The 26,229-nt window shown below is 40.9% G+C and overlaps 1 protein-coding gene across 1 annotated transcript; it reads right to left on the bottom strand.

The window, feature by feature from the left end:
- Window positions 1–1,150: 1,150 nt before the first annotated feature.
- Window positions 1,151–22,169, bottom strand: LOC118232556 (interferon-induced very large GTPase 1-like). Its single transcript, XM_035427621.1, has 5 exons — window positions 18,614–22,169; window positions 3,790–3,897; window positions 3,541–3,683; window positions 1,429–1,581; window positions 1,151–1,366 (listed from the first exon to the last, which is right to left on the bottom strand). Exons 1-5 carry the CDS (start codon window positions 22,167–22,169, stop codon window positions 1,151–1,153), a joined length of 4,176 nt encoding a protein of 1,391 aa, XP_035283512.1.
- Window positions 22,170–26,229: the final 4,060 nt, after the last annotated feature.

The raw sequence follows: 26,229 nt of genomic DNA, 5'->3' as shown, positions 1-26,229 counted from the left end.
AGGTAAGGGAAAATGTGCCAAGGCATACTACAGGCACATTGAGAAAAGAACAAAAATGTGCAAAACAAGCAAAACACAAAACGGAGAAAGTAGTTCAAGTGCAATATTTAAGAATAGTAATTTCTTCAGTCATTACAAATTCTGCTAGATAAAATACAGTGAAAGTGAGTATCTACAGTACATTGGGATGGATGGCAGGTATGCCATCCCACCAAGATACGCCTTGGTGGGGCGACATGCCCCATACCTATACAGCACAGAGAGTTTGTCACTAGGAAACATTACCGGTCGTATAGAAACTGGCACAAGCTAATGACATCAAGGCAGGTATATTGATTTTATTTTTTTTTATTTTATTTTATTTTATTTTTTTATTGAGTTGAAACGGCTCACATTCATCGCTGTGCCTGTACTGGTAACTACTTTTAAACTAAGCTACTGTAGCTACCCTGTACTGCCACATTTCTAAATGAATGTAAGCTAGCCATATAATTTCTCCATTGACATACAATAGCCCATTAAAAACACTTCCATTTCAAAATATGGCATACACATTTCTTTATTATTTTTTTTTAATGCCATTTCCTCATTTTGGGGCATCCAAGCCTAGTTTTTGTTTCCTTTTTCTGTTTTTCCCCAAAGTGTCTTCGTGACCATGTCTCTGTACAAACCGCTATACACATAAATTTGATTAAATTTAATATTTATAACAGGCAAAAAAATAACACGAGGGCCATGATAGCCAACCACCAAATTATGTAAGCTATGTTACTTAGTTTGCAACTATATTTAATGGCGTGGAGGCTGCTGACAGGAAATTTGATATCTTTAGTGTATCATCAGATTTGAATTAACCACCTTCAGGCAGCTGGGTGGTATGTTGCTATGTTTCTGAAACAAAGTGAGCAAAATTCATATTCATATAAAAGGCCATAGGAATTGTGAACTCTCTCAGCCAACGGGGGTTGAGTGACGGAAGAACCAGCACTGTGAGACAGAGGTAGTGGTTAACAAAAAAGGTCTTTAATAATTGTAATGAGTGGGGGTAGGGGTAGGGGGAGCCAAAAACAACTAAAAAGTCTTCCCGGTTGGGGTATCAGTGCTCCGCTCCAGGTCTTCACACTCTTCTGGAGAGAAACGAAAAAGTGGGTTAAGGAGGGGACAGGGCGTGGTCAGCCCGATCCGGGTCCGGTTCCTTGCTCCGGCCGCCGGCTAGTGATCCTCCGGTTCCAAGGGTGTGCGGGAGAAGGCTTCCCTCCCAATGCGGTAGCACTCCACTCTTCTCCAGATTAAGTTCTCGGCTGTTCCTGCGGTTGCCCCCTGCCACATGGTCTACAGGAATCCCGATTACTCTGTATCCTTTACTCTTTATCACAGATTATCACAAGTATTGCTCAGTTTCAAGAGAGTTGGCCCACGGCCGCTTACAGTCTCTTCCCGGGGTGTAGAGTCGTCCGGCGTAGCTGCGACGGAAGCCCCAGCAACTCTGCCATTCCTTGGGTTGTGCTGGTCTTTAAAAGCCTGCATGCTCATCAGTGCAAGCAGGTTCAGGTGGGCGCCGGCAGCCAATCCAGCAAGCAGCTTCAGGTGTGCGCAGAGTGGAAAATTCCACCTACCTTCCCTCTGCTGCAGCCCTGTCCATGGTGCTGCCGGGTGTCACCTCCGTTAGTCTGGCTGGGGCTGTCCAGGGTCCTGAATGTCTCTAGACTGTGGTTTGCCAGGTACCGCCCACTCACCACTTTTCCTAGCGGCCGCCGGTGTCGATGCGCTCGGCCGTCCTGGTGGTCTCGTGGGGAGCACCGATAAGGGATCGGGGCGCCACAGAATCCATACATATGTATGTGTAAGCATGTGTGTGTGTATACATCAAGTGTTTGTAATGTGTGTTTGAATGAGTATGCGTGCGTGTTCGTCTGTGTACACAATTGTAAGATCAACGATAAGATAGAAGTAGGTACTGTAAGTCAGCATGCAGTTTAGATCATGAGCACATAATGCAAGAAAGTGAGATAAAGCGAGCTTGCCATTTAAGTTTAGTCACAGCGCTTAGAAAAAAAGTTTAATTTTCACAAACCTGCAGAAACTCAGAGCCTGAAATCCACAATCAAAGCCAAAGGTTCCTCTGTTCTCTTTTCTATATCTCAGCAGACCTGGCTGTAATGCTGGCTGTCTAGAGATTAAATACTCAGCACTTAACTATCATTTTCACTTTGAAGTTTTATTTTGAAAATGCATACCAAATATGGTAATGTTTACCCGCATTGGATGAGGAGTGACTCTTTTCTGTGAGATTACAAAGGCCTGGCTAACGGAAGATCCTTCATGACGCCCACTCCTGGAACAAATTGTCATTGACACGTATTTGAGATCTCATAAAAAAACACGTTTTCAACATACAAAAATGCCAAGTTACCCACACATACAAGACATACACTGTCTATAACTCATTCATTCAAACTGGCAAAATCTAGGCCTGCCATTAGAAGTATTGATATCAAAATGACACCAAGTTGTACTACAATCCATATAGGCTATCTTGCCTCACCAAAATGAAATAAACTACTCCACAGCAATGCTACCCAATGTTTCCTCAATTGTTTGAAGTCACTTGGCCTGCTAATTAAATCAACTGGCAGTAAACTTCTTCGGAGAAATTAGCTGTTTAAACTCGTCGCTACACAAAACACTGCACAAAAAAATTATTGCCAGTCATTTCGGTGTCACCCCCTTCTGGTGGTGTCACTTGGTGCGATCCGCACCCCCCTAGTGACGCCTCTGCTTGGCCCTGTGTGTATAAGCATGCAGTACACGGACAGGCCATGCATATGTGTGGATGGGTTTGTGAGAGTCAAGATTGATTGAATAGGCGTCTATATGTCCAATTTGTATTGGTATGTATGTATTTAGCTGCCCAGCCTTTCTGTTGCGTGAATGATTGTATGTTACTTGGTATAAATATCTGTTCATAAATGTAAATGTAACATGCTGTGAGGGAAATGTCCCCATGGGGATAAAGAAGTTTTCTATGTATGTATGTACAATATGTATTTTACATGCAGTATTTATTGTAAGTAGCAAATATAGAAGAACTCGTACATTTAGTGAAATGAAGTTGACAAGCAAGTATAAACATGTTTTCTGGAGAAATATGCTTCCTGTAGTTACTCACCAGTAGTTTTCTACATTAATTTAAATGTGGTGCATGAGGCAATTAGAAATATTTGACACTTTGCTCTGACACAAAGTTTGAATGACATTGTAAAATGGTAAAATTAAAAAACACAGGGCGAAGTGACATTGCTATGAAATGTTTTATTGCCATTCCATTTAAAATTTATACCGGTAGTTCCGCGATAGGGGATGAACAACGTAATTACAAAAATAACTTCATTTGCCATAGATAAACATTGGACCGTGTGGCCCCCGCTCATGGTCGTGTGGCCCCCCCTAGCGGTTGTGGCCCTAAACAATGACAAGGCTTGCCGTAACTCAGTCCCCACGTTAACAAAGTCTGGCAGCCAAACAGGAGGGTGACATGACTTTGTGCCCTTCCTGAGGTGTGGTGACTGCTGGCAGCTGCTCGGGGTTGGCGGCTGCGGACTGCTGCTGCTCAGGTGCGCAAACTGTGGATTGTCGCTGCTCAGATGCGGCGGCTGCAGACTGCTGCTGCTCAGGTGCTGTGGCTGTGAACAACTAGGTGCAACAGCTGAGGATAACTGTTACTGGGGTGCAGTAGCTGCTGCTAACCTGAGCTGGAGGGCACTGACGACTGCTGGACAAGACTCACACCTCGCCCCTTCTTATCTCTGCCACAATGATGGCTGGAGCCTTTTTTCTTCCTCCCCTTCACTGCTGCCACCTCCAGAATCTCCGCCTCTACCCCTGTTCGCTGGGCGGCTGGGAGGCACCGGGGTCACTGCCTGATGTGTGTGGGCTTATGTCCATCACCATGGCCTCCAGAAGGCAGCTGTGGCAGGTGCTGGCCCTTGAGAAGGGCACACTACTTAGCTGTGTCAGTGACCACCCCAGCGCTAGCTAGGGCACCCAGGCCAAAGATGCAGGGCTAAACAACGTCTGCTTGAAAGGATTCCTGCTTGATTGGTGAACAGGCCCAACAGCATCAGTAGTCTGCAGTGACTGTACTAGTTAGCTGACTGCACCATTAGTTTAATGTCCATGGCTAACCACGGCAATGTGCTAACAGCCCTGTTTGAATTAAACTAATAGTGGAGCCAGTATCAATTAGAGCAGTCACCGGAGTCCTGGCCATCTCAGAGCAAACACAGATGCTGTTGTCAATGCTGCCCAAGCAGCTCACTCTCCTTTCGATGGGGGCTTCCCGTTTCCTGGCTGCTGCGACTCTGCTTCGTCTGTGGCCTCCAGTTACATTTTTTCATGATGTGTCCTTTCTCCCCCACCCACAGCACCAGAATTTCCACCATGGAGCCACTACCACCCAGGCCAGAGCACATCACATTCAGCATGTTTTATAGTGAGGTTGCAAAACTGAAATTATTTAATTACCCATGGACTCAGCTATTTCAGCTACAGAAACCAGTTTGGCCACTAACTAATCTACTCAAATTTGCAACAAGCTTTTTTTCCCACTGGCCCTTCAGGAGCCAGTGGCCAGTGAAACACTGCTGAGAATTTTACATGTACAACTATTCATTTGGATGGGTAAAACGTTTGGCTTATCATCAATCGGGCTACCTTTCTTGTGACCATAGTACCCCATTTAGTGATTCCGTACTGCGTCAAATTTACAGAACAGGGAAGTCACCAGCAGATGTAAGAGGTCTTATCCCTGTGAGAGAAGGGCAGAGCTCATCCCATACTTTTTAAATGAGAGGACAGAGAGCTGATGTTTATCAGGTGTGTTTATGTTCCACAAATATTTTTCATTTTTAATATTAATAACACACTGGTACTACACAAAAAAAAGAAATACCTTTTTTTTCCTTGTGCCTCATCCTGTGTAGACACTCTTATTATTTACCTCCTCCAGGGACTCTGTACTAAAATATGCCATATTCTCATATTAAAAATAAAAGGTTCTGTACTCAACTGAACACTAACACTCGACCGGTCTACCAGATGTCCATTGACACATGAGACCCCAAAAATGATGCTACTGTCAATGTTACTGATACTGTAATGATGCCTGAATTATAAACATAACATACTGTATGCAGTGTGGTCAAAGTGATGAACTATGTTAAACATTGAGCAAATATTAGTTTTTTCCCCTCTAGAAGATATGCATCTTAAGCCCAAATCTGAATCTGCATCCATTAAACAGGTATCTACAAAAGAACAGCAAGGTTGTGCATCTCAATTTATGAGCCACAGCTGCCAATACAAAAAACAATAGCCTTTCTTACTCATGGAAATCACAAGGGGTTTTATTAACATAACGATAGCATACAAATGTTGTTTTTAAAAGCCAATCAATTTTGTGAAACTAAAATAAATTCTTCAGAGGCACTTGGTTTTCTACAATTCCAACCGCACATCAAAATATTGATTTTAACATTCGCATTGAATAAGTGATTGTTTCAACCATTTTCAGGGAGACAGATGCCACACAACCAATACTGTCAGATTACTAATCAGGCCATTATTACTCAAATTTAGATTTGCAGATTTAGTTTAGGTGCTATTAGATAAATCTTGTTGCTTTTATATGATGAAAATTAGAATTTGAAAACAGGGACGTGCAGCACATGGTGTGCGATAAATTACATTGAATGATGCACATGTAGGGAAACATCTTATACATTATCAGTGTCCAGCCAAGTAACCTTATTTAAGCCTAGTTATCTGTGCATAGCCTGATGGGTGTGTGTATCATGATGTGTGTGTGTGTGTGTGTTAGAGGCTTGAGGGAATGTGCAAGTGCATGTCATGTGTGGTATGTACAGTTTGTGTTGAATTAATGGACTGATGAGAGTCTGTTAATTGACAGAACACATGCTGATGAGCCGCAAGGTCATCTTTATTACACCTTGCACTTTAAATATCCCACACGGTCTGCAGTCATGATCAAATTTTACTGATAATCTCATGAATGACATCTGAAGACATTGTGTGTGTACATTAAATATTTACTGTGGTCGAAATGTGCGAGTGAGAAGCATTGTCTCAGCAAGAAGTTTCTTTTTTCTGAAAGAAAGTGGGCGATGATGTGGGGAAGTTGAAAAGGTGATACAGAGAGGAGAAGTGTCCTAACAAAAAACTAAAAGAAGATGCCAGATGCGCTTCAAGCCAGCGATATGAAAGAGGACTAAATAGTTGCTAAACAGTCAGAACAATCAAACTATAATAACTTGTTTATCTTGTTTACTTGTTTACTATGTAAACTTGTTAATCTGTATAACATCAATGGGACTAGGCTGAAAGGAAAGCTGAGAGCACACACAGCTCAGAACAAAAGCCACTTTATTATGAATGGGGAGACAAAAAAAAAGTTAAATTGTGAGGCATTGCAGTGATGTCAGCAGTCTCATTCCTGCTGGAGCATGATGTTTAAACAAAAGTGCCCTCTGCTGGTCAGTGTGTGTAAATGACAGCTGGATGTGAAAGCAGCAGTCCTACTGAGCCAGTCATTCCCAACCCCAGCTCTAGGGACACACTGTGCATGCTGGTTTTGGTCTCATGCTGTGTTCTCACTGAATCTGGTGAGGACGCATGATGATATGCTGGACCCCCAAGCATTTAATGGGCAATACTATGCAAATAGTGTAGGCAGGTTTCGTTGAATAGATGCTTCTATAGGATCAAATCAGCCAATCATTGACAAGCTTGTTAATCAAGGAAAATGAATGAACACAGGTTTAGACCAATTATCACTTTAAAGGACAGTTTTCTACCCCACTAATTTTTAGCATACCAACCACCGCTGGGTCTGTGAACTGACATTTCAAGATACATTGATCCATGCTACGTAATATTTAATTTGATAATAAAAAAATATTATTTTCTAAAAGAAGTGGTCCTCTTTTTCCACGTCAGGCAGCCTACACTTATCCACCATTTTGATTGTTGCAATTTTATATAAAATATTATAACCAACACTCCCGGTGGCCTGAGAATGTATTTTGTGAAGAAGAAAAAATTTACAGATTTCTTTTTATGTCATTTTGAACTCCCTGCACTCGTCATTTCAGTTTGCAGACACAGAAGTCATGACACGATCTGCCATTTCATTAGTGCCTGGCATTTGAGACATCTCGTCCTTGGGAAGACTGGACCAAAAAAGGTTGATGCAGGTGATGTCCAACATTGTTCACATGAAAATTTGAAAGGCCATCCTCTCCCCATCAACCAAACACCCCCCCCCCCCCCCCCCCCCCAGCACACACACACACACACACACAGACACATCGGTGCAGACACTGTGACAATTAAAGGTTTAGCTATCGTTTTTACTGAACATTTTATTATGATAATATTAGATTTATTTTGCAAGTTTCTATTGTCCACTTGGCAAGTAGATTATTTTCAATATCAAATCAAGTGGACTTCCTTGAAAACGGTTCGCAGAACGACAAGATATTGTGGCTCCTGATTAAATGCAGACCCACTAGAGCCAGTGCATACAGACTGAGGTGCAGTGTTCTGGTCACTGTGGTAGGTATGCTTGCATCTCATAAAAAACACGTTTTCAACGTACAAAAATGCCAAGTTACTCAAAAGTATTGATATCAAAATGACGCCAAGTTACGGTACTACAAACAATATAGGCTATCTTGCCTCACCAAAATGACATAAGATGTATTTCAAAGCAATGCTACCCAATATTTCCTCAGTTCTTTCAAGTCACTTGGCCCTGTGTATAAGCATGCACTACATGGACAGGCCAAACATATGTGTGGATGGCTCTCTCACAATCAAAATTGATTGAATAGGCGTGTATATGTCCAATTTGTATTGGTATGCATGTATTTTGCTGCCCAGCCTTTCAGTTGCGTGAATGATAGTATGTTGCTTGGTATAAGTGTGTGTTCGTAAATGTGAATGTAACATGCTGCGAGGGAAATGTCCCCATGGGGATAAAGAAGTTGTCTATGTATGTATGTACAATATGTATTTTTACATGCATTATTTATTGTACGTAGCAAATATACAATAACTTGCACATGTACTCAAATTCAGTTCAGAAGCAAGTATAAACATGTTTTCTGGAGAAACATGCTTCCTGTAGTTACTCAGCAGCAGTTTTGTACATTAATTTCAATGTGTTCCATGAAACAATTCGATATATTTGACTCTTTGATCTGACACAAAATTTGCATGACATTGTAAAATGGTAAGATTACAAAACACAGGGCCAAGTGACTTGAAAGAACTGAGGAAATATTGGGTAGCATTGCTTTGAAATACATCTTATGTCATTTCGGTGAGGCAAGATAGCCTATATTGTTTGTAGTACCGTAACTTGGCGTCATTTTGATATCAATACTTTTGAGTAACTTGGCATTTTTGTACGTTGAAAACGTGTTTTTTATGAGATATCATTTCTTTTTGCAAAGCGTTTTATTATGAGAGTGAGAAATGCGACCCTGCAAGAAACAGTTGTGGATTATGGCTATCGTTGTGTGAATCTGTACAGCCTGATGAGCGTGTACCGTTCAGCAGTTTCGGTTTGCTATATACGTGAAACAGTGGCTGTGAGAAAGGATGCAGTGGCGTAAGCGTAAACGCATCAGAAACGCAGATGAAATATGGTATGTACTCACAGATTTGACGTCCATCCAACGAGCCTTGACTGACAAAAGAATCAACAAGCCCGTAGAATTATAACTCCCTAGGTCGCAACTTGTGTAGCCTTCTGTCCTGCTCCGTTGTCTGTTATTTCGTGGAGATGCACTTTTAGTGTTTGTAAGGTTTATCCTTCTGTCCTGCTCCGTTGTCTGTTATTTTGTGGAGATGCACTTTTAGTGCTTGTAAGGTTTATAAGGCATTTTGATAAGGCTTATCTGCAGGTAGGAATCCTCTTCGCTGTTTTGCTAAACTAGAACCGGAAAACATGATAGTGGAGAATAGAAGCAGACGCATATGTCCCAGCAGGCTTTGCATATGAGAGAATAACAACAGTGTGAGAGAAATTAAAATGAAATTACGAAATTCCGTAGTTGAAACAATATGTTTTTAGCAGAATGGGAATGTAGGTGAAGGCTGACATGATCACGGATTATAGTGCGAAGTAAATGGAGTGACCATGAGCGAGCTTATATTCCTGATCAAATGGTATATATAACAGTCGGTATTGAACATTAGATGTTGAAGTGGAGGGTTAAATAACATTACATTATAGGCAAATAACGTGTGCAATCTATTGCACTAATGTGTTTTTCTCATGTTCAGTGCTAGTAGTTATACTTATGAGTGAATCATGATTGTAAATGTAATGTTTTAATGCGGAGTTGCAGAACGTACATACGTAGTAATTGTGTGTAGCCTATGTGGCTAGATAGAGAACAGGGCGAGGTAACATGAATGTAGAAACGTGGCGTTTGCTGATATGAAAGTTTTGTACGGTAGCCAAGTGAAGAAATATAGTTAGTAGAAATGGCACAGTGGTGAACTGGTGTAACTTTTTAATAAAAGGAATACATTTGCTGTCATGAAATGCATATGGGTGGTCGTGAGTGAGTTTTGGTAAAGCAAATGTAAGCGTAAGAAAACGTTCGTGTAAAAGAGGAAATGATCTACCTAAGGGCGAGTCGATTCAAGCCTCAAACCAGAGGTTTACCAGTCTGTGACTTTGTTAGTGCAGCACCATGCCATAGCTATGCAATGCGTGAAATATCATTAGCGAACCTGCCGGTGGTTTTAAAGAAGAACACAAGCCAGTAAGCACAGAAGAGCTCCCGTTGAATCCATATGGCTTAGCAATATTGTAGCCGGTCAATAACTGAACGTACAGACGGTACGTCATAATGCACATGTCTTAGCAATATTGTAGCCGGTTAATAACTGAACGGTGAACGGCGGGTAGATATGGTTCAAAAGCAATAATTGAAAAGTAGTAGACAATTATTAGTGAGGGTCGAAGCAAGTTAAAGAAACGTGCTCCTCACTGGGCTTGAACATACGACCCCGTGTTCCCAAGCCTGTAACCTTACCCACTAGGCCACGGACGGACTAGCTGTTCAAACTGCGGAGTTGCGGAATGTACATACGTAGTAATTGTTTGTAGCCTATTACATTACATTACAGGCATTTAGCAGACGCTCTTATCCAGAGCAACGTACAACAAGTGCATTGGTTCATGATGTAGAGGTGCAAAAGAAACACTAGAGTGAAGTAAGGATCGTAGTGCCAGAAGTGACCACATCGATCAGGACTCCAACCCTGTAGAGAAAGCTGTTCAGCAAGCAAGAATCCTACCAAGTACAAACTAGCACTGGAATCACATCTAATCACACCTAATCAGACAAAAACAATCCTGCCAGATACACTAACATAATCATATTATCCTAACTATGTACAGTGAGCTAAACTATAGGCTAGGGAGGGGTGGGGAGAGGTGCAACCTGAAGAGATGAGTCTTCAGTCTGCGTTTGAAGGTGGTAAGATTCTCTGCTGTTCTGACCGCCACGGGGAGGTCATTCCACCAGCGAGGGGCCAGGACAGACAGCAGACGGGAGCGGGAAGTACAGACGCGAAGAGGGGGAGGTTCCAAGCGTTCAGAGGTGGCAGAACAGAGAGGTCTGGCTGGTGTGTAGGGTCTGATGATCCTCTGGATGTACCCTGGTGCTGACCCCTTAGCTGCCTGGTATGCAAGCACCAAGGGAATGTCTGGGGAGGTTGTAGACCAGACGTGCTGCAGCATTCTGGATGAGCTGCAGGGGTCTGATGGCGGATGCTGGCAGACCAGCCAGTAGTGAGTTGCAGTAGTCCTATGTGGCTAGATAGAGAACAGGGCGAGGTAACATGAATGTAGAAACGTGGCGTTTGCTGATATGAAAGTTTTGTACGGTAGCCAAGTGAAGAAATATAGTTAGTAGAAATGGCACAGTGGTGAACTGGTGTAACTTTTTAATAAAAGGAATACATTTGCCGTCATGAAATGCATATGGGTGGTCGTGAGTGAGTTTTGGTAAAGCAAATGTAAGCGTAAGAAAACGTTCGTGTAAAAGAGGAAATGATCTGCCTGAGGGCGAGTCGGGATTCAAGCCTCAAACCGGAGGTTTACCAGTCTGTGACTTCGTTAGTGCAGCACCATGCCATAGCTATGCAATGCGTGAAATATCATTAGCAAACCTGCCGGTGGTTTTAAAGAACACAGGCCAGTAAGCACCGAAGAGCTCCCGTTGAATCCATATTAGCTTAGCAATATTGTAGCCGGTTAATAACTGAACGTGCAGACGGTAAGTCATAATGCATATGGCTTAGCAATATTGTAGCCGGTGCATAACTGAACGGTGAACGGCGGGTAGATATGGTGCAAAAGCAATAATTGATAAGTAGGCTAGTAGACAATTATTAATGAGGGTTGAAGCAGGTTAAAGATACGTGTTCCTAGCTGGGCTTGAACATACGACCTCGTGTTCCCAAGACTGTAACCTTACCCAATAGGCCACAGGCAGACTAGCTATTTAAACTGGAAATGTTTCAGAGTATTTAAAAATATATGGGTATTTTGCGTGTGTATGCGCGTTTTTGATTGGGTCGTGTAGGTGCAGATTTGGCTGGTGTCAGTGAAATCTCCAATGGGGAGACATGTTGTTAGTGGCATAGGCGGCAGGAAAAATAAGAATGAGAAGAAGAAGAAGAAGAAGACAAAGAAGAAAGAGAAGAAGAAGAAGAAGGAGAAAACGCAAAATCCCCTTAGTTTGGGGCTTTATTGTGTGGACATGTGAAGTTGTTTATGAATTCTGTCTGTTGAAATGGGGTCAGAATGTACAGAATTTAATGTTTTTAAGGGCTGAGTGTATGTGGCTGTTGTGGTTATTTCTGTGGGGAACCCTGAAAAGTGCCAAACTCTCGGTGCTGTATAGGTATGGGGCATGCCCCCGCCAAGGCGTAACTTGGCGGGATGGCATACCTGCCATCCCAATAGGTATGGGGCATGCCCCCGCCAAGGCGTAACTTGGCGGGATGGCATACCTGCCATCCCAATCTCGGAGTCAGAGCCCCGCTGCTCACCCAGGGCTGGGTGCAATTTAGAAGAGACCTCTGAGTTCTAATACTAGATCTAAGTCATTTATAAGAAACCTCTGTGTACTAAATGACATGTTTCAGACCTCTGAGTTCCTAGTAGTAGAATTTAAGTCATTTATGGGGTTGGATGCATAGCCTAGGACTTCAGGCTCTGGCACCAGAGACTAAGTTTAATGACCACTGATACTGGATCTGGTGCGAGTCCCCTGAGAGTGCAGACACAGGCTATAACAAGTCTTCAGACCACCTGGAACTTGTCCTGGGGGAGCCATGCCTATAAGTCCCAGAGATCGAGGCCTGTGCCAGTGGTCACTGGGCCTCTGAATACCAAGCCCGATGTAATGTTAACAGGACCCATGATTACACGGCAGATACAAGTCTCCAGCCCAATTAGAGTGCAGCTACAGTCCGCAAAGGGTTTGGAGACCGTCTGGAACCTGCCACATGTGGAACCCAAGTCTAGACCTCTGAAATTGGTGCCACAGGACTTCTGAATCTCTGAGATGTGGGAGTCCCTGGGCCTACGATATCTGTACCCGCAACAAGTTTTAGACCTCTTGAGTTTCTCACAAGTTAAAAACAACTCCCTAACCTCTAACACCAGGGCCCAAGAGAAGGTAGCTGGGGCCAGGGTTAAGGTGCAAGTATACTACTAAGCACCAAGGTGTATGTACTATGTAAGAACTGGGTACACAATGTACGCCGGGTAAACAATGCATCCACTCAGAGCTGCACAACCCTGTCTCACCAGCAATAATAAATAAATGTCCCAACAATATAAACATAATCCCAACAGAACAAATAGCTAGAATTTTAACTCTAGGAGCCCTATAACAGTAGGCCAGAAGTAAATGGACTGCATTTATATAGCGCTTTACAATTGACGCCTCTCATTCACCAGAACAGTTAGGGATTAGGTGTCTTGCTCAGGGACACTTTGACACGCCCAGGGCTGGGATCGAACCGGCAACTCTCCGACTGCCAGACAACCACTCTTACCTCCTGAGCTATATCGCCCCCACAGTGCCCTGTAGAGACCCCTACCTATTATCAGTACTTCTCAAATGATGGGGTGACACTAAAGATGTGTTTTATTTTTCAGAGTGACAGAATAAAATGGCCAAATCCCTCCATCTACTGGACAAATCTGTTACAATCCTTAAATCTTTAGAATGATTGGTAGAAAATTGTTTCAATTTACCGTACTGTGTTTCACGCAACCAGTATATTGTAACCTACATGTAGGCTAAACCCTAGTAAACTCCACACAACAATGCAATGAAAGCACATACATGTCTTGCAGTTATACAAAAACAGTGGCATATTTATTAACAGTAATTTGCCAAGATGTTTGGAAGGGTGAGCCCAGAGTGTTTTTGTCTTCTGTCCAACCATGTCTGTCCCTGGTTGAAGCAAATCACACTGAAATTGGAATTAAATTTGGCTTTTGCTTCTCTAGAAAAGTTTGAATCAGTCCTTCAGTGCTCATTTATTGCTCTAAATGACATGAATGCAAACCTTTATTTTGACAGTTTTACTCTCAATAAGTGTGGCTTCAGTGGGCTCTCCCCTGTATAGCAGAAGGCCCGGGCCAATAGCACGTTTGATGAACAGCTGTCTGGCCAATCGATTAGCAATTATCCTATTTCCCAATTCCAGTTGGGAATTGGAGATTACAAGACCCTTAAACCAAAGTTCTACACATAGAAACTTGAAGAGAACCAATGCAGGTGCAACGGGTGGGACCTTAGGACCTGGGAGATATCGGGACTGGGAATGAACAGAATGACGGTTCCTATACGGTTACGCGAGACACGGCACCTCGCGTTTGTACGGAAGTGCTTGAATCCAGCGTGGGAATGAAACAGTGGTATGTTTTAAAAAGCTTTTGGTATTTTTTTTTACAAGGTGTGATATAGAAACAGTCCCTTGTTGTAGTGACATATTTGACTCTTTATGCTTTCTTCGTGGCAGCTTTTGGCTACTTCTGTGCGTGTGAATCGGCTTACGTGCAGGGGACTTGCGTGGTAAACCTATTTAATAGTAAGTGGTCAAACAATATGCTTGGTGTTTTGATACGGTAACATTATTAATATCTTGCAGCTTATCATGACAATTTTCTTATACGTTTATAGCGGCTGTTGCATCTGGTTCTGAGCGAGATAGCTAATATACGCCCAACAAGGATTTGTAAAGTTTCCATGCTCCGGGAACGGTCCATGATAGAAGGGCTTCCCGTACTGAATATTCTTTTCCCCGGCAGGCTGGCTATTTGCGGGATGAGGCCCCAGCCGGGTGGGAGCACATTAGTGAGTCAACTCATTGGGTAAGGTCGTTTATGCTATGGGGTGGTAGTAACAGGCAAGATCCCTAATAGTGCTGGCGTGACTTTAAATCTTCGGCAAGTGCAATAGTTCTCGTCGAGAACCAATTATTTAACATTTGATTGCATGCAATACTCACTGAAGGACTGATTGTAGTGAACCACCTGACATACTCTATGGTAAACCCTAATTTGAATATAATTTCAGTGGCGTGACCATTCTTAACCCTGGGTGCGGTGAAATATCTTTTGTATTGATGATTTTGAGACATTTTGTGATTCTTACAAATTCTCTATTGAACTATTGCACTGTAAGCTTGAGATTTGTTACTCTACGTTACATATCAGGATTAACTTTCAGAGTGTGTACTGTTATTTGTCTGAAGTACTGTATGTCCTAGCCACATTTGCCTTGCCTGGCGTGTGCCCACCCATGGCCATTGATAATTTGTGTATGAAGATTTAAAGAAGGTTCTCGTGAATGATCTAATAAAGAGAGTATATATATTCCCTCGTCTCAGCTTCCATCTCGTCTCCTGCATTATCCCTGTGCGGGGCATTTTTCACCCAATAACCTTCCTAGGGTCTCCCACCCTTATAATTGGGAGTGGCGTAGTCAAAATCTTTAGTTGTATGGGAGTGTCACCACCTCCCGGAGGCCACACATGCATGGGCCTACAAATTGTATATGCAATAAGTGTAATGGGGCTAAAGACAGACTACTGTTCCAACTACCCTGTCAATTCATTTTGCTTTGGTCTAAAGTTTTTGGTGTTTCTGGGAAAAAAAGCAAATACTTATACATGGCTGAGGTAAGAGCAACACTGTGTAGCAGAACCTACAAACATAAGAAATCAATTATTGGAACTAGTGTTAAATACTATAATATTGAATATCCATTGTAATATCATCTCAAATACCCCCTTCAACTTCTCAAATTAGCAATGATATTAATCACAATGAAGGTGTGTATGTGATTAAACAAATATGAGCACATGTGCTCATGTTGTGTATTGGAAGTTACCAGGTTACTAACTAGGCTATTTGATCTTAAAACTAAATCTATATTGACAGTCTTAGAATTAACTACGTACTGTATATATTGAGACTGATTCTGAATAAGTTCTGCTTTTACTGTGGAGGAGGAAGCCCTGCCTTTTTATTGTTACCCATATAGCGTATTGCAGATTTCATAATGGCACGAGACACGGAGTTGGAATATCATTTAATTTAATTGTAATTCATAAGACATTTTCTATGAACACTGACAGGCATCTAAAGGCATCTAAAATTACACAAAACCCGTATGGATAATACAAGTCAAACTACTGAATACTTAAAAATAATAAAAAGTAAATCATAAGACATTTTCGTTATTTCTACTCCCAGTCATCTATGAATCTTGTTCATCTTTGCAAGCATTTATTCATCCCTAATGTCTTTGATAGGGAGGTTCCTTTGCATGTTTGCTGGTTATAGGCCTATATGGTTATGTCATAATGTAGAACAGGTTCTAATTAATATACAATTGCATTCACTAATATAGAAAACTCCACAAATCTATAAGAAAATCACACTGATATATATTGAAAAGAAAATTACACTGTTCATTAAATGTTTAAAAAAAAAAAAAAATAGAATGATCTATGGTAGGGCTGCCACATTTTGATAAAATGTTTTACATTCCTCAATTATTTTTTAAAATCTATATTTAACACATACATGCACAATGAACATTGAAGATGTTCCATGTTTCAAAATATGATTACTTTCTCCTGAATGAATCATTTTTTTTATTGATGTGATCACATTATTTTTTTATTTTTAAAAATGATCATAGCTGATTAATGTTCTGCAGCAAGATATGATGATCTATGGAAAGCAAGCAGCAATAACCACTTGGGAAATAAACTCTGCACTTGTTTTTTGGGGATCAGGTCTGATTTCTGCCTAATTTGCCCCACTAGCTCCCCTTCCTCATCTGAGCCATCTGGACCTGTGGGTTTGGGTGAGGGGTGTCAGTGTGTGGGGCTCTGTCCTCTGTAGTGGCGGTGAGGCTTGGTCTGTTTTGCAAGGCTCAATAGTCAGACCGCTGTGTTCTGCTCTCTCACATTTTGCTTGTCCTTTGAGGGAGTGAAAGGCATTTTCAGAGACTGAGGGCAGCCTCATTTCCCTGCAACATTTCTGAGTCATTCTGATATCAAAATAGTCAAATCTCTGTTTGATAAAATGTTTTACATTCCTCAATTATTTTTTAAAATCTATATTTAACACATACATGCACAATGAACATTGAAGATGTTCTGTTGTGTGCTTTCTGTGGTTGCCTGTGATTTCTGCCAGGGTCAGGTTCAAAGCCCTACACTGCAGCCAACAGGACAACAGGAGACTTGCACTTCCTGCCATCCGTGTGATTGGTTTGCACTCATCCCAACCACAGAAGCTCTCTTTCTTGTTGATGAATGTCCTCAATTTTTGTTTTTAGTCCCTCCTTCAGAAAGTCTCTTCCTGGCTGACCTTTTTTGTCCTGCAAACTGTCGCTTTCCTTGTTTTTTGCATCTGCTGCTATGCTAGGCTAGCTGTCTGATTACTGTTCTTTCTGTGGTATTAGTGATTTTGTAAAAATTGAGTTCAATTAAAATGTGAAGGAAGAAGTGTTATATTATGTTCAAAATAGTTTTTGTTTTTTTCTCTCAGATTTATCTAATTGTATGCACAACAAAACAGTCAAAATGTTCAGGACCTCATTTTAGCAGGACTTTTCATACTCCTTTCACCTCCAGTAAAACAGTTAGATTAGCAGATTGTTCTGCAGTATATAAAAACATTAACTTAAGTAACTCCACTGCATAACATGTAGTTCAATTTCAATGGCAGACTAAATGACGTTATGCAAGCTGGGTGCATGTGTGCTCATCCTCAATTATTCTAACTCTGCCAAAGCAGATTCTCTTGTGCATGTTTTCCATTCATTTGGGATTGCACCAGCACCTACAAATTTATATTTATATTTATTCTCCAGTTGTTCCTGAAATTGGCAGATGAACCATTTCCAGTAGCGCTGCACACTGCCATCTGGAGTAATGTTCCATTTATCGTAAGGGTCTCCAGCATTTCTGTATGTCTTGTAGGGGATACTCTCATTCTCATTACAACGAGGAAAGAATTTTTGATCACTGCTGACTGCTGTGGTGCAGAAATTGATTGAAAAATGATCTGTGCCCCTGTAGTGCCAGCCAGCAAGTGCATCACAACGGTGGAATGTTACACTGTGTCCTCCATCATGGTTGGGGATGGTGTTTGTGCAGATGGCTTTGCAGAAAGGACACTGTGCCAAGCACCCCTGCAGCTGGTTGAAGAGGTATTCAGTTGGTTTCTTTCTCAAAGTTTCATTGTCAATTGCTTTTTCATCCTTCTGAATTGCATTGAGAGACTTGGCCATCACATCTTTGAAAAACTGCCAGTCTTCAATGTCTTCATTTTCAATGGTATGCAATTCATTTCTGTTTATTACCATGTGCTCCCCCAATGTTTTACAGAAGCAGTCAAGCCACATGGATGCATTTCCTTTCTTATCTTCCACTTCTCTGGTTGCTTCTGTGCTTGCTGATAAAATCAGTTTTTTGAGGGTTCCAAGATTTTCCTCAAGCATCATATGCAGTTTTTTATTATGCTTGCAAAACTTATCCGTCTCTTCTTGGATAAATCTTTCAAAATATCTCTTTGGGAAGTCAATGTATTCAGCAAATGAGCTGAATTCGTCCTTCTTTGCCAGATGTTTCAGTATGTGATTCTCAAGGTTTGACCTATTGCTGTTAAAAGCTGGATTGTTGGATTTCATTTCACCTGCAATGTGCTGACTAGTTTTATCATTCACTGCATCCAGAACTCCTGGCTTGATGTGTTTACAGAGAAAATCAACAAATATTGTTACAGAATTTGCTCCTTTGCAATAGTTTCTGAATGCTTGGAGATAGTTGCCTCTTTGGCTTTGTAGATATGTCAGTGGATTGTTTGATGTCTTAAAGGTTTCCTGCATCCTCTGAAACCTTGAAACATATTTCAGGCAAATATGAATGGACAGGTCTGCCTTGAATTCATTTGTGAACTTAAGCTTGCCTGTGGAGTGCTCAAATTCAGCAATGGTCATCTCAATAGTTTTTAATATCTCATAGATGAAGCTTTCATTAAAATCTTCCTTGCTCTTTTCTTTTGCAGTAACATATTTTGTGACCGCATAATTCACGTCTTGTAGAACTGGTTCAGAGACATCCTGCCTCAATGATGTTATCCACTTAATTTTAGAAACATGTATTTTCTTGTCAAACTCAAACTTTCCTGTTTCACCATTTATTTTCTGAAAGACATTTGGCTGTTTTTCAAAGTGTTTAAGGAGGATTGTCTCCACTACAGCTTTTACATTCACAAACTCATCGGGGATGTATGCTTTGTCCACTTCAGCTGTCCAGTTCTGCCAGAGTTTGTCAAATTCTTTAGTCACCTGCATGTCATCAAGGCGTTGTGTTTTTAGATTGGATGCTATGGTTTTGCTCTGCTTGGTTAACTGTGCTGTATATTCAGTTTTTTTCTGGTCTAGTGCTGATATGTTTTTCTTGAAGATAACCAGTTCTTTGCATTTCTTTACTGTCCCATCAATGAGCTCAGTTCTTAGGTTGCTGAAACGTTTGTCAATGTTTGCCCTCCATGTTATTAGAGTTTCTCTATGTTTGTCTTCTGTGAAATACTTCTGTATCTCCTGTTGCAGTTGATTGTAGACTTTATTGTTAAAATCTTCCATCAGGTCTGGTACATTCACATCCTGAATCAAATTGCTGCCAATTTGGTTGCACAGTTTGCTCTGCATCTCCAGAGCATATTTTCTCAGCTCCCATGTCCACGCTGCATACTTTTCTTCCAGAGAAGTGTACACCATCATTTCAACTGTGTTTCTAAAACTGAAAACAAAGTTCTCTTGTAAAAGTGCTTTCCAAAGGTCACCAACCCGTGATTTGAATTCTGAAAATGAGGAAAATGTATGCTTTGTTTTCCACTCTGCAATTGTTAGCAGCTTGGTCTTCAGTTCTTGCACATTCTGACTGTAGGAAGGGTTTGGTGGGGCCATGGGAGGATCCCCCTCCAGAAGATTCTTGAAGTAGAACACTTGGGATTCAATGTCAAACTGTATTACATCACTGAATTCATTAATGCCATCAATGTTCTCTCCCTTTGCTGCTATGGTAGCCATATTATCAAGTTTCTGCAGGAGACGTCTTCTCCCTTCCATGTTCTTTTCTCCAGCCGATTCATCGGCAACATTCTGATGTACAAAAATGCAACTTGGTGTAATTTTGACCAGTTTCATCCGCAGGAAAGCCTGCACACAAATCTGAAGAATGTCCTGCATTTCGGATGGGTTTTCCCCCATAATGTTAATTACAGTTATGTCACCAATTCCAATGATGAAAGTGGCAAGCTCATTGTCATGGTTCACTGATATCTTTGTACTGAGCTCTGGTGATCGGAGACCCTCTGTGTCCACAATGAGGACAAAGTCATATCCAAGTTGATCGCTGATGCTGGAGTCCACTGGTATGAGCTGCATGAAGGCTCCACGGGTGCACCTTCCTGCGCTCACAGAAAACTGAACACCAAACATGGTGTTCAGCAGTGTGGATTTCCCAGAACTTTGAAGCCCTAGAATGGACAGAACAAATAACTTTTTGTCACCACATGTTTCAGTGAGTTTTTCCAGAACAGCCTCAATCCACTTAACAGGCACATGGGCAGTGTCTCCATCCATTAGTTCAAGTGGATATCCAGAAAGAAGCATTTTAACTCCTATATCTGGAAGAGAGCTGGAATATTGTTTAGTGTTTTCTTTTCCTTTTGCTGTCATTTGATTGGCCTCATAGAGTTGGCCAACCTCTCTCATTAGATGCTGAAGGCCAACTGTTGTAGTGGCCATTTTGTCACATATGCTGCTGAGTTCTGATTCCATTTGATGTACATGTGTTGCTTTTTCCTTATCCTTTTTTACTTCTCTAATTTTTCTCCAGGTTGCGAGATAGTTCTTGTCAAGTTCTGCAAGTGCTTCAGTGCTAATGTCATCCAGTAGGATTCTGAGCCACTGCAACCTGTACAAAATTGTGTCTTCATTAACTGATGTTAAGCATTCCAAGAACAATCTCATGAATTCGCTGAGGGGAGTTTCCAGTTGTCTCAAACGAATACTTGTCATCTCATCTGATATTCTACTCAACTGCTGTTCAAGGCTTTCCTTTTCTTTGACTTGCAGGCGATACTGATCTTTGTCTTTTATGCACCAATCACGCCACAGTTCACCTTGCAAAGGCAGCAACCTCTCCTTGAGAGTAGGCACATTTCCCTTCTTCAAAAGGCAGGTTAACTTCTTAGCTTGTGAATAAGCATCCTGACATGATTTATTATCTTCATCGACTTTGAACTGTAGTTCTTTTGCTGCTGTACTGCAGCCTTCAAGGCTTTTAGTCTGTTTATTTAAACAGATGCACCGTTTGATTTGTGAAGTCAGTTCATCTGTTAACTCAGCTTGATTCCTGTTCTTTGCAGCTATTCTCACCGTTCTAGGTTTTGTTGGCTGCTGAATGTGTTCCTTCCCTGAGAAGAGACAGATCAAGGGGACAGGAGACTGGTAAAGTTCCTGGGAAATATTTTTTGCAGCTTCACTCATATCATGCTCTGAAAGCAGAAGCACATTGACAGTACTCACTGCCCGAAGAAACTCTAGTTGTTTTGGATGCTCTGCTGCATCACCATGGAGGTTTAGAAAGGCCACACAGTCATCGAATATGTCATTTTTCTTCCCTCCAGGACAGTACCATGCAATTTCCACAACTCCGTTCATGAGCAAGCTGTTTGAAGTCCTGTCCCGGCAGTGACGGTGGAAAAAAACATTGTGCCTCTGATTACAAATGACAGCATTCAATATCTGGGACTTGGAGTTGAAATCTGATGATCCTAATCTAATGAAGGAAACAATTGGTACTGGAATATCGAACATTTTAATGTTATTGTACTTTCCAGATCCATTTTTGCTTTGCCAGGATTTCCGAATGTTCTGCAACGCCCAGGAAGGAAATTCCAGCTCTTCTGTACAGGGGTTGGGAACTAAGATGGGCAGGCTAAACTGACAAGCAGAGAGTTTAGCAAAAACATACTCACGCAAAAAGTCACTCGAGCAGTGGAATATGGCCATGTGAATATCCATTGGATGAATTTGTTTCAGTTTGCTGCACACATTTTGGACAGTTGAATCACCACAATCAAAAAAATCCTCATCCTCAGCAATTACTCCACCATCATTTAAAGACATGCTACCTGCCTCAGGTTCCACACGCAGATATCTGGCTTGGTAGTCTAATGTCATGAGTTTATAGAGATAAAGGTTGCTCAATTCCTTCTCTGTGGTAGGCTGATTTATACTCCGAGATAAACTGTTTATAACAAGAACATCCTTTTTCGTCATCATTTTGGGATAAGAACCACTTAGGCCCAACTTTTCAAGCAAATGCATAAAGCTGCCCTTTTTCTCACTTGCAGTGGTATTTTCAGCTGTGTTCTGCTCATCTGCATGCTGAACCACATATGCAGATGGCATGTCCTTTGTCACCATATGGAAGACTGTCTCTTCTGACATTGTAGGTTCATCGCAGACGTCTGTGCTCATTTGGATGGAATGCGTCCTTTCTCAAGCAATTGTCAGTTATCTTGACTGTCTTCAATCACTCTTTTAATTGAAATGTTGTCTTTTAGTTTTGTCTCTGCTCACTGTAATCCTTTTTTCTTTGTTGGAGATCTCTATTCTCTTTCACACTATTTTATATTCCGGATGAAAGCAACATTATGAATGGGTTAGTATGGGTAGAATGTCTTCTACGGATTTATGCGCAAGATGCCCAAAACTTGCCTGCAGCTTCCCACATTCAATATTGAATTCATCCAAAGGCCTGGATTTCAAGGGTATGATCCATTAACAGTTTGTCTCCCGTAATATCTCTACTCCTTTTTTCATATGCCTAGAGGAATGAAAGAAATGAATACAAATTAAATGCAGTAATACCTAAATTTAAGTAATCATATAAGGTAGGAACTACGTGCTTATAACATTTTCCCCCTTAGCCTTCCGCTTTAGCCCTTTAGATTTTCGCTTTACATTAAAATGTCATGGGTTGATCGCACTGAACATGGCTGAGTTTTTTGACATTTTGTGGCCAAGATTAAATAAAGTGAAACTAGGTAAACCAACAGAATTAAGAAACTGCACTATTAGAGACAGAACAACAATGTGTATATACTTCCAGTGAATGATCACAAAGCATCATTTGCAATATTAAAATTTTCAAGAGCTAGATTTTAAAATGTATCTGGGAATGTTTTAGATGATGTAAAAGGTCAAGGCATACAAGAATATCACACAGGGTTTATTGGCAGATTCAGCACATCTGACTTGTAATGTTGAAACCCTAACCATCATGATGCTGTATGTATTGAATATCTTAGAGATTTAATTTGTTTTCTACCAACAATGCTGCCATGGAAAACTGTATTTGGGGATTGTCAATAAAAATGTTTGACACTGTGCAAGTTTGGTGTTCAGAAAAGCATTTGCATTTTAACAAACCCAGACCACCTTTCAAAACATTGTACAAGTTTGGTGCTCTTGCCAATACGCACATATGGACAATGAGCATATGGGCCAGACAAGTCATCACTCAACTCTTTAAACAAAATGTATCTCAGAAAGATATAAGTTATACTTTTTATTGAACCCTGTGGGGTAATTTGTCCTCTGCATTTGACCCATCCTAGTTACTTAGGAGCAGCGGGCAGCCACAGTGCAGCGCCCGGGGACCAACTCCAGTTCTGAGGTCAGTGCCTTGGTCAAGGGCAACTGCAGGAGCGCACCTAACATGCATGTCTTTGAGTGTGGGAGGAAACCGGAGTACCCGGAGTAAACCCACGCGAACATGGGGAGAACATGCAAACTCCACGCATAGCAACAAGCTATACCAAAAGTGACATAACCAACAAGGTCAACTGGCTAATGGCTGATTACAATGGCACTAAATATGTCTTGCATTAAATGTGTGCCATTAATGATTTTGAAAGAAATACCTCAAAATGATGAATGTTAAATGTTTTACATTAACCAGAAAACTACTACAATAAGCATCTATATTGATTATAAGCCAATACCCTAACTTTAGAAGAAATACCTTATTATTTAGGATATTGAAAATGATATCACTTTTAAGGATGTACAGTATAATAATAAAGCATCTATGAATGATTTTAAAAGAAATACCACAAAAGTCTGAATGCTAATTATTTCACGATAAAGGGTGAACCGGTAGAGCACTACATTAAGCATTGATTTATGTATCATAAGGCATTACCTTAGCATTACCTTACCATTGGAATATTACATAACGCATCTATGAATGATTTATAAAGCAATATCTCAGCTTAAGGACAATGAAACTGAAAATGCTGTCACTTTACAGGATGCATGACACTGCACAGTACAGTAATATACTATGGAAAGTAATAGCTAATGTTTCATGAAGGAAAGTTCAACATATGTTATATCACTGGTATTACGGTGGAAAGTCATAAGATTTTGAATGAAAGCATAAGTAGTGCAGTCTGGGACATTACAAAGTTTATTGACTTCAGCACCTAATTTCATAAAGATTACGAAACATTATGTTGAAAAATTATTTTCTTGAAATAAAGGCGATGGCTGCATCAATTTCAACATTTTTTGTGCTAATTTGTTTTGTTATATAGGTAAGGGAAAATGTGCCAAGGCGTACTACAGGCACATTGAGAAAAGAACAAAAATGTGCAAAACAAGCAAAACACAAAACGGAGAAAGTACTTCAAGTGCAATATTTAAGAATAGTCATTTCTTCAGTCATTACAAATTCTGCTCGCTTCTCACTTGCCTTGCTCCCGCTATCTCGTTTGAGCTTTTACCTATCTAGGCTACTCTCTCTCTCCTCTTACTCATCAGTTCCAAATGGAACACACAGCTTTCATTGTTTGTGTGAGCAGGGACAGCACACAAATCGATTGCATGTCACACAGCTGACTTTAGCCTTATTCTGTCTGCATTTGCCGACCTAGCAGAGTTTTTTTTCCCCAGGAGTGACAGGTGTGTGGACAGATGCTGCAACCATGGCTGCTTTGGTGGCTACCGCATCTGTCTTCGACTTCATGTAATTTTCATGCAGATTGCATGCCAGGTCCATGATGAAGTCATTCATCAGTAATTTCAGTGCTTCCTCTGGTCCCGTTTGCTTGCGTTTTTGTCATCCTGTAGTCTATTCAGAGTAGTCTATTCAAAGTCACCGTTTCAGTGAAAAACTGAAAGTATGTTGGAGGCGTATTCTCCACGGAGTTAAACCCATCACTTCTATGATTACAATGCCTGTGATTATTTATCCCCACGCTGAAGTCAATAATCAACATAAATCATCTTCATCAAACAATTTCAGTTAATTCATTTTGTTATTATATTTGCTAAATTAGTCTCAATAGCGCTTGACCCAATAATTTCTATCAAAGCGTCAGTCATTCAGTTGCCTAATACCGTGCCGGAAGAGAGAGCAACCCATTCACACGTCAGCATGTTACCTAATTTCTGGCAAGAGGGTTTTGTAAAGAAAATGGCACAAAATGCCTGTATTAATTTAATGAGTCCATTTAAAAAAATTCTATCAATGCAGTTATTTTAAGCCCTGCTATTTAGGAAAAGTCATGGAAGGAGGAGTGTATTGCATTTGCGGCGTTGAAGTAATTTGCATTTTAAAGTCCATACATCTGAAGCCATCAACTTTGGCCTTTTCTAGTGTTAAAGGTTATCACTAAGTACCATTAGCTATTGTGCACAGCTGTGCAGCACACGTTTAATATGGTTAATTTGAATTGTTTCATGACATCATGTCATATGATGTTTCAAGTCACATGAGTTTCGTCACAGTTAGCTTAGCATTCTCCATAAGCATGTTTTTATATCACCCTTTATAACATTTGGCTTTTTGCCAGGTGACATTGTTGGTGATGGAAAATTTGGCATATGTTGCATGAAGAAGTTTTCATATCACTCTTTAGGAACCATGACATTTGCTTTTGTATGATTTGATGATATGCTATATGGAGCCTTTATGAGACAATTTGTTTCGGGCTGGGCATTGGGACTATGGTTAAAATTGAGATTTAGGATTAGAATTTAGGACCAGGAGATTATAGTTCATGGTGAGGATCATGATTTAGGCCTAGGATTAGCATTGTGGGATAGGGTTAGGGGGTGACAGAAGTTCAGGAGGTAGAGTGGCTTTTGACAATCAGACAGTTTGGGCGAAAAGTGTTGGAATGTCCTTGAGAAAGACACAACCCCTAATCGCTCCTGACAAGCTGTCTGGCACCTTGCATGGCTACCTTTCACCATTGGTGTGTGAGTGTATGTGTGAATGGGTGAATGTGAGCCATTAATTGTAAAGCACTTTGTGTTTCTATAGTTCCGGGAAAAAGCGCTATATAAATACAGTCCATTTACCATCTATAGTTTTGGGGTGACAGTTATGATTGGGGATAGGGTTTTGTGATTAGGATTATGTTGCTTGTCTTTTGACATCCCAATTTACACTGTTATGCAACACAAAAATCATTTCCACTTCTGTTGTAATTATTTA

The sequence above is a fragment of the Anguilla anguilla genome, chromosome 7 (genome assembly GCF_013347855.1).
Source record: "Anguilla anguilla isolate fAngAng1 chromosome 7, fAngAng1.pri, whole genome shotgun sequence".
Classification (NCBI taxonomy): Eukaryota; Metazoa; Chordata; class Actinopteri; order Anguilliformes; family Anguillidae; genus Anguilla; species Anguilla anguilla.
Note: the sequence above shows the minus strand (reverse complement) of the source record. Positions and strands in the feature narration are given on the sequence as shown.

Excerpts from the sequence above, each read along its gene's own strand:
- LOC118232556 (XM_035427621.1), bottom strand. The coding sequence starts at position 22,169 with ATGTCAGAAGAGACAGTCTTCCATATGGTGACAAAGGACATGCCATCT. Across the intron at positions 3,684-3,789 it reads CAGAGATAAGAAGGGGCGAG|CCACAGCACCTGAGCAGCAG; the intron begins GTGTGAGTCTTG and ends AGTTGTTCACAG. Across the intron at positions 1,582-3,540 it reads CACCTCAGGAAGGGCACAAA|CTGCTTGCTGGATTGGCTGC; the intron begins GTCATGTCACCC and ends GCACACCTGAAG.